Source organism: Strongylocentrotus purpuratus, unplaced genomic scaffold (assembly GCF_000002235.5).
Source record: "Strongylocentrotus purpuratus isolate Spur 01 unplaced genomic scaffold, Spur_5.0 spur5_scaffold_14, whole genome shotgun sequence".
NCBI lineage: Eukaryota > Metazoa > Echinodermata > Echinoidea > Camarodonta > Strongylocentrotidae > Strongylocentrotus > Strongylocentrotus purpuratus.
The window spans coordinates 22,772,202-22,785,778 of NW_022145599.1; the positions used below are offsets into that span (position 1 = coordinate 22,772,202).

General features: G+C 37.2%; 1 protein-coding gene across 1 annotated transcript in view; it reads left to right on the forward strand.

The window, feature by feature from the left end:
* The window catches only part of LOC576451 (fas-binding factor 1 homolog), a 35,211-nt gene that overhangs the window by 18,886 nt on the left and 2,748 nt on the right, over window positions 1–13,577 (forward strand). The window contains exons 20-26 of the mRNA XM_030984490.1: window positions 1,631–1,930; window positions 2,689–2,865; window positions 4,738–4,935; window positions 6,287–6,409; window positions 6,896–7,039; window positions 10,536–10,838; window positions 11,913–12,069. Of these exons, the coding sequence (XP_030840350.1) occupies window positions 1,631–1,930; window positions 2,689–2,865; window positions 4,738–4,935; window positions 6,287–6,409; window positions 6,896–7,039; window positions 10,536–10,838; window positions 11,913–12,069 (1,402 nt within the window). The remainder of the gene's footprint in view (window positions 1–1,630; window positions 1,931–2,688; window positions 2,866–4,737; window positions 4,936–6,286; window positions 6,410–6,895; window positions 7,040–10,535; window positions 10,839–11,912; window positions 12,070–13,577) is intronic.

Genomic DNA, 13,577 nt, shown 5'->3' on the forward strand with positions numbered 1-13,577 from the left:
GTAGTGATACATGTACATGTATTTAGTATGTACAGTGGCATGGGGCTCAAATTAAGGCAACTTTGTGTGTCCTCATTTATTTAGTCAACACAAAGCAAACACAACATAATGACTGATATTTTAATGTTAGGCTTCCTAGGAGTAATTTCAATTTGTAAAGAAATAGTGACTTGCACCCAGTAGATATAGATCGCGTGCTCGATCTTGTAATTAAAAACAAGTCAGAAAAAGTCTTGTAACCAACAAGTTTTGAACCTGCCATCTACTGCTTGCTGGGCAGCAACTCTACCACCAGGCTATCACTGGTCCATGGCACAGTCACGATGAACTGGAAACAAATACCTCAGCTTTCCTAATTCTGACATTTTTATATCTTTCAGTCCACTATTAGGAAAATAGGCTAGCTTTGAATGGAGTAATTTTAATTTGTAAAGAAGTTTTGGCTTGCACCTTATTATTTTAATTACAAGATCGAGCACGCAATCTTTATTTACTGAGTGCAAACTGAATTTCTTTACCAAATAATGCATGATAGTGAAGTACAACATGTATAGGGACATTAATTGTGAGGAAATTATGCTATTGAATTATTTTCACTTTTTATCTCAAAAAATGCTTAACCACTCCGGACCTTACCATTTTGTCCAAAAAGTCGGGTTTTTCAAATATTTACAAGATTTGTCCCTATGCCCCTACAAAAGCACAACGAGGGTCATACTCCATCTCATGACATATAGGAACATTAATTGTGAGGATACTATGCTATTGAATTATTTTCACTTTTTATCTCAAAAAATGCATAGCCACTTCGGACCTTACTTTTTTGTCCAAAAAGTGGATTTTTTCAAATATTTACATGATTTGTCCCTATGCCCCTAAAAAAGCACAACGGGGGTCATACTCCATCTCATGACATATAGGAACATTAATTGTGAGGAAACTTAATTGTGAGGAAACTATGATATTGAATTATTTTCACTTTTTATCTCAAAAAATGCTTAACCACACCGGACCTTACCATTTTGTCCAAAAAGTCGGATTTTTCAAATATTTCCAAGATTTGTCCTTATACCCCTACGAAAACACAACGAGCGTCATACTCCATCTCATGACATATAGGGACATTAATTGTGAGGAAACTATGCTATTGAGTTATTTTCACTTTTTATCTCAAAAAATGCTTAACCACTCCGGACCTTACCATTTTGTCCAAAAAGTAGGGTTTTTCAAATATTTCCAAGATTTGTCCTTATACCCCTAGGAAAGCACAACGAGGGTCATACTCCATCTCATGACATATACATGTATATGTAGAATTATATTCAGTGCGCACATTAGCCAGACTTTTCCAAGAGTGTTGGGTTGTTCCTCTTTATTTTATTTTCAGTGGCTGAAGTTGTTGAAAATATTTTTAAACACAGCCATAAAAAGGTATTTGTACAAATGGATCTTGACATTTATCATGGTTTTTAGAAATTGTTAACATAAATGGTTCTTATACAGAAGGCTTGCGTTTGCACCATGTGAGAGAGGGGGAGGATTAAGGAGTCCTGAAAACGACTCTCAGTAATCTCTCTTTCTTGAGTGGTTCTTGCTAATTTGTGTCCAAACAATTATTCTCCTCTACCAGGTTCAGCAGCTGGAGGCAGAGAAATCCCAGCTTGGATCCTCCATCCAGTACATGGAGAAGCATCACAAACAAGAGCTGGAGACAGTGGAGGCTAACCACCAGAGCTTCATCAGTCTCCTGGAGGAGGGAGCCAGGAAGAGAGAGACCAGGATACACCAGGATGCCCAGGAGTCTGCCAAGCGCTATGAGGAGAGGCTGCAGTCGGTCATCGCAGAGAGGCCAAAGGTCGTGAGTGAGCACCAAGAGAGGATGGAGCAGGTGTACATGGAGCGCGGAAAGGAAATAGAGAAACTCAAACAGGTGGGGTCACTGTCCTTTGTATTATTAATCTCTGTGTTTTACTTGTAGGAATCAGATTGAAATGTACATGTATTTTCTAGATTTTAATCAGATTTGAAGGTTATTATCTCTGAAGTTATAAAGAGTGATTTTGTGGGACTTAGTTTTTTAAACCTGATTCCAGGATTTTAATGTGATTTTTAATTTAATCTATATTTCTAAATTAATCTAGATTTCTAGATTGCCAATATATGAACTATATAATTACAATCTTGGTATTTTTATGTAATATCTTTAAACAATTATTACCATTTAACTTTTACTCTTTGTTTAGTAGAAATTCTGACATTTACAATCATATTTAATACCAGGGGGAAATCTGATTATGGTATTGAATGTAGAAAATCACTATCTCACAATGGCCTGTATTCTAGAATAATTTACCAGAAAATATTAAAATTTCTCAATCCCAGAATATATTTAAATCCATACGTTTTAGCAATGTACGAGGCCTGTTCGCACACTAGCTATATGTACAACAAAATTATGCATGAATACAGAACCTGAGAACAGTCCAGTAAACTTTGGCAGATTTATGGATTTCCTTCCGAATTTTGATGGTTTTTCTTTTTTTGCCTCGGGTAGGTGAATTTGTGGGGAATGGTGAATTCAAGGGGTGAGTGACAACACACACTCAAAGGTAAAACAAATATTTCAAAGGTCCAGAATATGATCCATTTATAGACATACTTTATAACAAGTGCATTGTGGTCCCCTAGATACACAAGCAAGAGGTGGAAGACCTTCGACTGCAGAGCAGACGCGAGCTGGAAGAGGCTAGGAAAGCAATGCAGCATCACGTTGACTCCCTGAAGGATAGTACTAGTCATACACAGTCACTCAAGGATGTGGTGGAAAGGGTAGGACTGGTAGGCAATCAAATCAATTCATTACAGGTAAGAATGCGTCTTTAATGTCTTTCGTAATCGTTGATAATTTTTCACTTAAAACATTAAATATACCTTGTGTATGTACCTGGAAAAGACCTATCAATCCGGTGTGACTGTATCTTTATTTCACTTCATTAAAGCCCCACTGCACTACTTATAGCTACTTGCGCCCTCTATACAGTCAACAATGGGTAAGCGGTACCTGTTGATCCCCCATGATGCCCTTTTTATGCCTCCGTTACGATGTAGCTGGTGGCATTATGTTTTCGGGTTGTCCGTCCGTACGTACGTACGTACGTACGTCTGTACGTACGTCTGTACGTATGTCTGTACGTACGTACGTCCCGTTCTTGTGATCGCGTTATCTGAAGAACCGATCGATGGATTCCTGCCAAACTTTGGTCATGTATGTATCTTGCAGAGCCGATGAACTGATTAGATTTTGGGGTCACGAGGTCAAAGGTCAAAGGTCACAGGGCTCATTAGGTATGCAAAAACAGCTCGTGATCGCGTTATCTGAAGAACCGATTGATGGATTCCTGCCAAACTTTGGTCATGTATGTATCTTGCAGAGCCAATGAACTGATTAGATTTTGGGTCATGAGGTTAAAGGTCAAAGGTCACAGGGCTCATTATGTATGCATAAACAGCTTGTGATCGCGTTATCTCAAGAACCGATTGATGGATTGCTGCCAAACGTAGGTCATGTATGTTACTTGCAGAGCCGATGAACTGATTAGATTTAGTGGTCATGAGGTCAAAGGTCAAAGGCCACAGCACACATTATGTATGCAATAACAGCTTGTGATCGCGTTATCTCAAGAACCGATTGATGGATTCCTGCCAAAATTAGGTCATGTATGTTACTTGCAGAGCCAATGAACTGAGTAGATTCTTGGTTCATAAGGTCAAAGGTCAAAGATCATGGGCTCATTATGTATGCAAAAATAGCTTGTGAACGCATTCTCATTAGAACTGACAGATGGATTACTATTTAACTCAGGACATCTTGCAGAGCCAATGAACTGAGTAGATTTTAGGGTCATGAGGTCAAAGATCAAAGGGTCATATATGTATATGAGAAATTGCTTGTAATCACGATATTCTGAGAACCTGTCAATGGATTACAATTGAACTTGAATCCGAAAAATTTCTTCTGTTTTGGTTTGTAAAATTGCTCTATGACAGAGGCATCATTTTCGACTGCGCGCAGTCGAATTCCATCTAGTTCTTATGATAATTGTGAGCTGATTTGATGAGATAACCACCTGCCAGTGACCTTGCTGGGAGGTCTAATCCCTCCATGCCAAACTAGTGCAGAGGGGCTTTAAATCATATGATTCTGATAAGGAGATTCCCAGGTCTTTGCCAATCTCTAACTTGCCTTTACATTGATTGCCAAGTAGACATGCATTGTTATCATTCTCCAAAAGGTGTCTGTTCTAGAAGCTTTTTTTAAAGCTAAACATTTAGTCACCCTCTGTAATTATACACATGATATATATAACGTTTCATAGTTCATACAGTAGACCCTGAATATAAAGACTGCTCGATGGAGAAAAAGCGGTGGTCTTCATAGAGAGTTGGGCTTTTTGTATAGTGTCTATCAGAAAAGGTTTCAATGAGATCAATGTTCAAAGGAATCAAAAACTCCTTTTATAGCAGGTGATCTTTCTATTGAGGTGGTCAGCAGGTTTGACTCTGTGTTATTCAGAGAGAAAATCAATCACCTACAAGTAATGTTAGTTTGCAGATGGTAGATAATTCAAAATGGGAAAAAATTGTGAACTTTCTTTTATACCATGCTTCGTACATGTGAAATATTTATTTGATCTTTGATGAGTATATTTAACTGAATCCTACTCATCCTTCATGCAGGGGCGGGTTTCTGATCAGCATCAGTTCCAGCTTGACAACCGTCTCCAGGAGGTGAAGGAGAGAGAGGAGGAAACAAAGAGGGTCAAGAAAAGACTGGAGGAGCAGGAGACAACCATGAGCTTGGAACGAGAGCGGTTACAAGCCACAGTATCCAGACTGGAAGCCCACATTAAGGAACAGAACATACAGCAAGATGAGGTAATACACCAGTCTATTATCATGTCGCATTTAAGGGCTCGATCTGCATACCAAACTTGTTAAACGACACAACAGCACAACATGCTAGACAACAAGTTAAACAAATCTGTTAAATCCATACACAGTATTTGCTAAAAGGATGTATATAGTGTGGGGGTAATGTCGTATTTGATGATGAGAATGTTGTAATATAATTCATTTTAAAGCTAAGATTGGAGTCACAAAAATTATTGCAAAAACAAGGTACAAGTTTAATGTTTTTCATTTCTAAAAATCATTCTTTATTTTGGTTTTGTAAAATTTTTCAATTAGTCACGTCAATAACTATGATCAAATATGAAATATATGATATTTGCTGTTGTATAGGCCTATTTGAATGTTCAAGTCGTGAGCAAATGACCATGCTTTCATTTCTTTGTTTCTTATACACTCACAGGTTACCTTTTGTTTTATGAACAAAATTTAAAAATCTATGATATGCAGGAAACATCTTGTGCAAGCTTATGCATGGTACATGAGGTCTGTGGGTCGAGCCATTGAAGGGACAAATGTAGACTTGCATAGAACATTTTTATCTAACAACTTAGAAAACTATTGTTCCATTTTTATTATGAGCCCATGACTGTTGTTGAATTAGTCTTCCATGTATAACCTGATCTTTATAAGATTAGAAATGGATTACGTTGTATTATGCACATTTCCCCCACTTTTTAAAAGTTATTACATGTATCTCATTTCCAGTAGCATTGATATGGGGGCATGGCGGCGGGCTCGTGCCCCCACCCATGTTGACGAAAACAGGGGAAGACGATTATATGCTACAACTTGTGATTTAAGCTCTTAAACGCGCAAATACCTGTATAAAACAGGAGAGTCACGCACCAGTCATGGATTTTGTTCTGTGAAGGTATTAAAGGCATAGTGTAATAATGTTAAATCTGAGGTGCACGGCCCTACGTGTTATCAGTGTCTGTGATATGGTGTGATATTGAAGCCCTAAAAAAATTGCGCTTCAAAATGATCAAGAAGTGCCCCCAAAAAGTAAAAACCTTTGAGTAACCGGTTTTAGCATACTCGTTTACCCCAATAGACTGTAGTGTTATGAAAACCGTTTGACAAACGCAAAATTTAGTTTCGATTTTCAATCATAAATATTTTGATAATCAGACAGGCAATAGGCTTATTAAAGTCATGGGGTTCCTGCCTGACCTAAAGGTTTATAATTATCATTGCAGCATGAGCTAAATCAAGGATTTTTGTATAGGATCTAAGACAAAGTCACTGGATCCCTTTATGATTAAACATATACACAATTTACTAAACAGTTTGTAATGTACTGTTGTTCATGCAGGATAGATGGCGATTACGTCAGGAGCAGAATAAACTGACCAACCTTCAGAAGATGGTGGAGGAGGAAAAAAAAGTAATATCAGATCAGCTAGCTGCAGAACAAACATCTCTGCAACAAGCCAAGGTATAGAAGTGGAAGATGAAGGGTTTGCGTGATAAAAACTGTGATTTTTATCACCCCCATTTCTTTTAAAAATCAGTGACTCAATTCACTTTTATAGACGTGTGCCAAAGAATTCTTTTGGGGGAGGGGGCAAGGGTTATATCTTATTGCTTTTTTCTCCCTATATTTGCACAGTTTTGTGTTATACTATCATATATTTTGTTGTAAATAAAAGTTATTTTGGTTGGCCCATCAATTCTGTGCACATAATTCAATTGAAAGACTAGATTGAACCCATACCAATCACTATCAGTGATGCAAGTACATCCAGAGCCAATTGAGTTTTGTATCCTTTCTAGCTCAACTGAGCCAAAGGCTAGGAATTCTCACGATGATTTTTCCCTGTACCCTGGCAGAGGCTTGAAGCCCTCAGGATTCAGCAATGAAGTAACAGTAACAGCATAAATTATGTTCCAATCTATTTTTTTGTTTAAACAATCTTTTTAGAATGCTGTTTTGACTGAACAGCAAAGTATCATGGGGCAGTGCATGGAGGAGAGGAAAGCTCTTGCAACTGAGCGCGCTCAATTTGCTTCGTCAAGGAGAGAATGGGAAGCTAAGATGAAAGAAGAAATGACCAAAACATCTCAGGTATTATAATAATAATAATATATTACATTTATATTAAGCGTTTTATACAATGATTAAAAGCACTTAACAAAAAAACAGAGTAACGATTAATAACGATTACATAATAACAATTATTTGATAATAATAATTCATATTTATATAGAGCTTTATAAATTAACAAACATAATATAATTACATTACATTTACATAAACATTCTTTTAAGATTATAATCATCATCATTTATTAAAGTCAGTATTTTCCTCTTACGATGACACTCCCTCCACTTCTTTTTTTCTCAAGCATCTTCCTCATTTAGACTATAAATCTTACTGCTTTCTTTCTTCAACATATCTTTCCATGAGTTCTTCTGTCTTCCGTTCCCTCTGCCATCCACTTCCATATCCCATGCTCTTTTCACACGTTCTTTTCATAAATTTGATATGCCTTTCACATGTTCAAAATAAAAAGCTCTACTATTGTACCTTTTATTTCAGGTCAACTTTGAAACTGAGTTTTGTTGAAATGCTTCAAAATTTGTAATCAAAGTTTAAAACAAGATTTTTAAGATTTATGTGGAAGCAGAGCTTTTCCTCTAGTTTTTGTCTCGCCTGCGTAGCAAAAAGCGAGACATAGGCGCCGGTGACGGCGGCGGCGACGGCGACGGCGACGGCGACGGCGACGGCGTCAACATCAAAAACTTAACCTAAGGTTAAGTTTTTGAATTTTTGGTATAATTTTTAAAGTATAAGTTCTTAGTCAATGAAACTTTGACTATAGGGTAATCAAGTATCCCCAGTCATGTGAGTAGAATTTCAGATCACAAAGTCAAGGTCAAAGGTCATTTCAGGTCAACAGACTTGGACTATGTTGTAGCATCATCATCGAAAACTTAACCTAAGGTTAAGTTTTTTAATTTTTGATATAATTTTGAAAGTATAAGTTCTTAGTCAATGAAACTTGGACTATAGGGTTATCCAAGTCTCCCCAATCATGTGAGTAGAATTTCAGGTCACTAAGTTAAGGCCAAAGGCCATTCAAGGTCAACAAACTTAGACTTTGTTGTGGCATCAACATTAAGATTTTCAAAATGCTTCTTCTTCGTTATTTTTCAACCGATTTTGATTCTGATTGTTTCATATGATAGGGCTAGGAGGGGATTTAAAATTTCTACACAGAATCGTGAAATTCATTATCTATGCTAATTTATGCAAATTTATTCGAAATCACAAAAAAGGCTTCTTCTCCTTCATTTCTCGACCGATTTTGATTTGGTTTGCTTTATATCGTAGAGCTAACTTTGGTACACTAAACTTGTACACAGAATTTTGAAATTGTTCTCCATTAATTAATTATGGTAATTTATGCAAATTTATTCCAAAAATAACAAAAATTGCTTCTTTTCCCTCATTTCTTGACCGATTTTGCCTTATCTGAGAGAGATAAATTTGGAACAATAAACTTCTACGCAGAATTGTGAGATTTTGCTCCATTGATTATTTATGGTACTTTATGCAAATGAAATGAAATTATGTCCCTTCCAGGGCATCAAATTTCTATTTTTTGACCAGTTCAAAAGTGTACCACATAAAATTTACGATATTTGTTGTTGTGAGATGCGGATGAGCGCTACGTCATTGACGTTCTGGTTTATCATATTGAACTGCGTTATGCAGGCGAGACCGCCGAGAGCGTTTCCCTTGTTTAATGTCTGGCTGGGTATTTATCAAACTTGATAAGAATCATCCTTAGGCAAGGGAGATCTAAAGTTGTTTAAATGGTTTACCTACTCACAAGGGGGGGGGGGTGGGGGCCAGTGCCCCCCAAGTTCCTCAGTGGCAGTAATTCATACCTGCCAACCCTTACAAATAATCCAGAATATTCTGATTTTCTGGATTTTTCAAAAAAATTGTAAATATTTTTTTTTGCAATTTGTTTGCTAAAGCCAATTAAGCTTCATTCATCATGTGCCACAAAATGATAGCTTATGTATTACGTGCGTTATATGGCTGTATGATTGAGCAGCGAATTTTTGGTACAGATTTATCGCATATTTTATATTGCCAGTTACACTGCCGCTGCAAGTGCGATTTCTTATTTTCAAATGCATACCGTGCTAAAAATTCCTAATTCATATTTTCAAATGATGGCAGGTATGGTAATTGCACATTTTCTTCTTCTTCTTGCAAGCCCATGGCTAGATTCTATCTAAAGTTGTTCAAATTAGGTAAATGCCCCCAAGGGGATTTGGGTGCAGCATCTCCTAAAGTGCTCATATGGCAATAATTAGACATTTGTTTCTGTTTCTTTAAAATTGATGTATAGATAGAGACTTAACTTGATAGGAATTATTCCTCAGGCAGGGGGATATTAAATTGTTCTGAAGGGCTACTTCTAGGGGGAGGTGGCTTGGGAGTAGCACCCCCTACCCCAAAAGGCAGGATTTTAACCAAACTGGGGAGGGATCATCCTTAGGTGAGGCCGATCTATAGATGTTTGTTTGTTTGTTTGTTTTATTCATTTACCATGTGAAATAACTGTTTACAGATAATAGAATGCAGTGGGTTACATTGATATATAATACATAGTAGGAACAATGCATAAACAAAAATTATTTGAAGCGCAACGTCCTTAAGTAACATAGTTGATAATTATTGGGTAAAAATAGAACAAAATACAAAAATCATGCCCCTTATTGTATTTGAAAACCAAGCAAAAACAATGAAATATACCTCTTCTTGACATAACTAGCACTATACAAAATGTACCTCAAAAGTTAGCAATTATATTTTAAGAGAAATAATTCCTTCATTTTCTTTTTAAATAACATAATGGTTTTACAAGCTCGTATTTCAGGTGGCAAAACGTTCCAAATGTCAGGACCAACATATCTAATTGATCTTTGGGCTAAGGCGCTCCATGGTGTAAACAAATGGAATTCTGGTTGGGTAGTTGTGAATGTCTCTATTTAGAGTAAAGTCGTTACAAAATGATAAAGGCAGTTCTTTTTTATTAAGTCGGTACATGAACACTGCAATTTGCATAAGATGAATATCAGTAACTTTCAGAGTTCTCAATTTGAAAAATAATGGGTCAGTATGATCAAAGTACCCAGAGCCACAAGTAGGGTAATGACTACTGACCCACTTGGGTTGCCTCAGAGTGCTCCTGTGGCATTCATCAGGTGATCCGCTGCGTAGCTGAAGGATCACTTGTTGATTTCATCAGAATCTTTATTATTATTTCTTTCTAACCTTTCTGTGGTTGGACTGTCTTCTGAATGGTACATGCCAAAATCTTTGAAGTTTCTAGGATGATTCCTTATCTTTTGGAATAGCAAATCTCCTCTCTTGGATGTGATTGTCCTCTTGTTTTTCACGTGCACTGAAACAAACATTGCCATCACCATTCACATATGGATTTCACCCTCACACTCTCTCTTTGTTTTTGTTTTCTCTCTTTCTTTGTCTCTCTCTCCTATTTCTTTATGTCTTTGTCTCTCTTACCACTGCTATGCAGGAGCAAGCTACAAGGGAAGGGACACTAGAGAGTCTATCAGCAGAGCGCATCCAGCTATCCATGGGTAGAGAGTCCCTGCGCAAGGACCAGGGTAGCCTGGAGCAACGGAGGCTGGAGCTGGAGAAGGAGCAAGATGAGCTCCAGCAGGAGAAAGCGCGGCTCCAGCGGCTAGGTGACTCCCTGCAGGCACGCTCCAGGGAGCTCCAGGGGATGGTGGCTGATGCAGTCAGAGTGAGGGAGGAGGGGGAGGCTGCGCTGGTCAAGGCACGCAAGATAGAAGGACAGCAAACAGCTAGGAAACAGGTAAGATATTCTATTAAAGGCATCGTTTAACAATGTTAAATCTGAGATGCATGGCCCTACGTGCTATCAGTGTGTGTGTGATATGGTGTAATATTGAAGTCCTATAAAAATGCGCTTCAAAATGATCATGATGTGTCTCACAAAAGTAAAAATCTTTGAGTGACCGGTTTTACCATACTCATTTTCCCCACTGAGTAGACTGTAGTGTTATAAAAACCTGTTAGAAAAAAAAATGAAATTTAGATTTCCAATCATAAATATCTTGATAATCAGACAGGTGATCGGCTTGTAAAAGTCATGGGATACCTGACTGACCTAAAGGTTTATAATTATGATTGCAGCATGAGCTGAATCCAGGATTTTGTTTCAGAAAGTGAGGCAATGTTACTTTAAGAGTCATTTTAAACCATTGCCCGCAGAGACAATGTGGTTCCTAAATTCCACTTATGGGAATGAGAGAATTCATTAGTCCACAGGTTAAACAGAATTTGCTGTGGTTCTAGTGTTAGTGCATATGACTTGAAGTTGTGCATGTATTCTTATTAAATAAGATATACCAAGTGTGGGATACATTTCCATATATTTTTAAATACAGGTCAGGGAGTATCTGTATGTGTAGTGTAGTGCAGTGTGATGTTATGATTCTAATAAACATGTAAAAGTACAGTCCATGTACATGCATATCATTTCAACGATACAATACATACGGCAGGTTTGGTATTACATTAGGCGGTGTCAGACACACGTTCAATCAAAAGTAATGTGCAATTAACGTGTCTCATTAAATGCGCGCTAATATAATTGTGCGCACTTTATGATATGGCCATATGCCAGCCAATCATTAAGTGAAAAGTTGACCTTACACTGTCCTTCTGTCAACATTGGTGACAGACAGAAAAATCCAGCGAAAAATCATGTAAAAAATCCTTTCAAGAGAGAATTTTCTTTTTTCGCGGGATTATTTGAGGGTTTTTTCGCAGGACCATCCTTGATGACAGACAGCCAATTTTCTGGATAACTACAATCTAGATACTTGGCCTCTTTCTGAAATCGCCTACTGTCTCTTTGTTTTAGGCTCTTGAGCATCAACTTGAAGAGCTGAGAGCAACGGAAAGGAAGATTGCAGAGGACAGAGTGCAGATTGCTGAAAACCAAAGGTCACTGGAGAGGTCAGCTGGGTCATTGTTATGCAAACAGTGTGCTTCCTCCTTATCTTTGCAAAACATGCATTGTAAGTTGTTTTTTTAAATTTGTAACATAACTTTTTATATTTATTATTTTATAAAGATATGAACACATGCACATGTGTATGGATTCATAAATGCAAATATTGTAAAACTGACTTTGCACATACCGTACCACACTTCTTAAAGAAATGTTACTTTACATATACATAATGGCTTTTCTAACTGATTAACTATAAAGCTATTAAAGCGGAGTTACCATTTCTATTGCAGCCTTTAACCCTTACTGTACTGGGCTATTTCGAGCACTCTCTGACTGGGGGGGGGGGGGGGGGGGCCTGGGAGGGCCTGATCTCGGCCGTCTATGTCCGATGAACGCGAAAATTTGCATGTTTGTAGATATTTACGTAAGGAACAAGATGGTATAATTAGTTTTTTCCTAATATGCAAATTTTTGTCGTTATAGCCTAATTGATTATGCAAAATGCTAATTTTATGCATTTTACAGAAAACTCTACATATTTGTCCGTAGACTTGTGAAGAATCTTGAAAATGCATTGATCTACACTCAAACATTTAATTTTTTCACACGTTGTGGAATTTTGGCGGACTCTCAGTTTGGATTTCGAAAGAAACATTCTACTTCTCATGCTATACTACTTTTTATTAATAAAATTGCGTCTGCTCTTGACGACCACTGTCATACTGTAGGATTATTTTTGGATTTTTCCAAGGCATTTGACACGATTGATCATAACATTTTGTTTAAAAAACTTCAGCATTATGGTGTCAGGGGTAAGGCGTTGGAGTGGTACAAAAGTTACCTCAGTAGTCGTACACAGTTTGTTTCATTAAATGGGATTGCATCGAGTGTCAAGCCTGTCACGTGCGGTGTTCCTCAGGGATCTCTTTTAGGGCCTCTACCATTCATTACATATATAAATGATTTCAAATTTTCATCCCAACTATTGTTATTTATACTATACGCAGATGACTCAAGCATATTTTATTCTCATCAGAATCCTCAAATTCTTGTTGAAACTGTAAATTCGGAACTTGAGAATATTGCACAATGGATTTTTGCGAATAGACTGTCGCTGAACTTGGACAAAACTAATTTCATATTATTTAGCAATTCAATCTCCGATTTACCTGGAGATATCTATTTCAACAATGTTAAAATTAAGTACAATCGACCAAGTTTCTTCGCCTGTTTATCGATGATAAAATGTCCTGGAAAATACATACAAATTATTTGTGTTCATTACTATCAAGAAATGCAGGTGTGATATACAAACTGAAACCTATGTTCCCATCATATGTATTGCAAATGTTGTACTCCACTTTAATGTTGCCCTACTTGAACTATGGTATTCTTGCCTGGGGTAGTTCATTGAAACTTCAACTGGACAAAATCCTGGTTGTTCAAAAAAGAGCAATAAGAACAATTTGCAATGTACCTATTCGTACTCACTCGAGCCCTCTTTTCTTTAATACAAAAGTACTGAGAGTTCGGGATATTTTTAATTTACAATTAGGCTGCCTCATGTTTCAG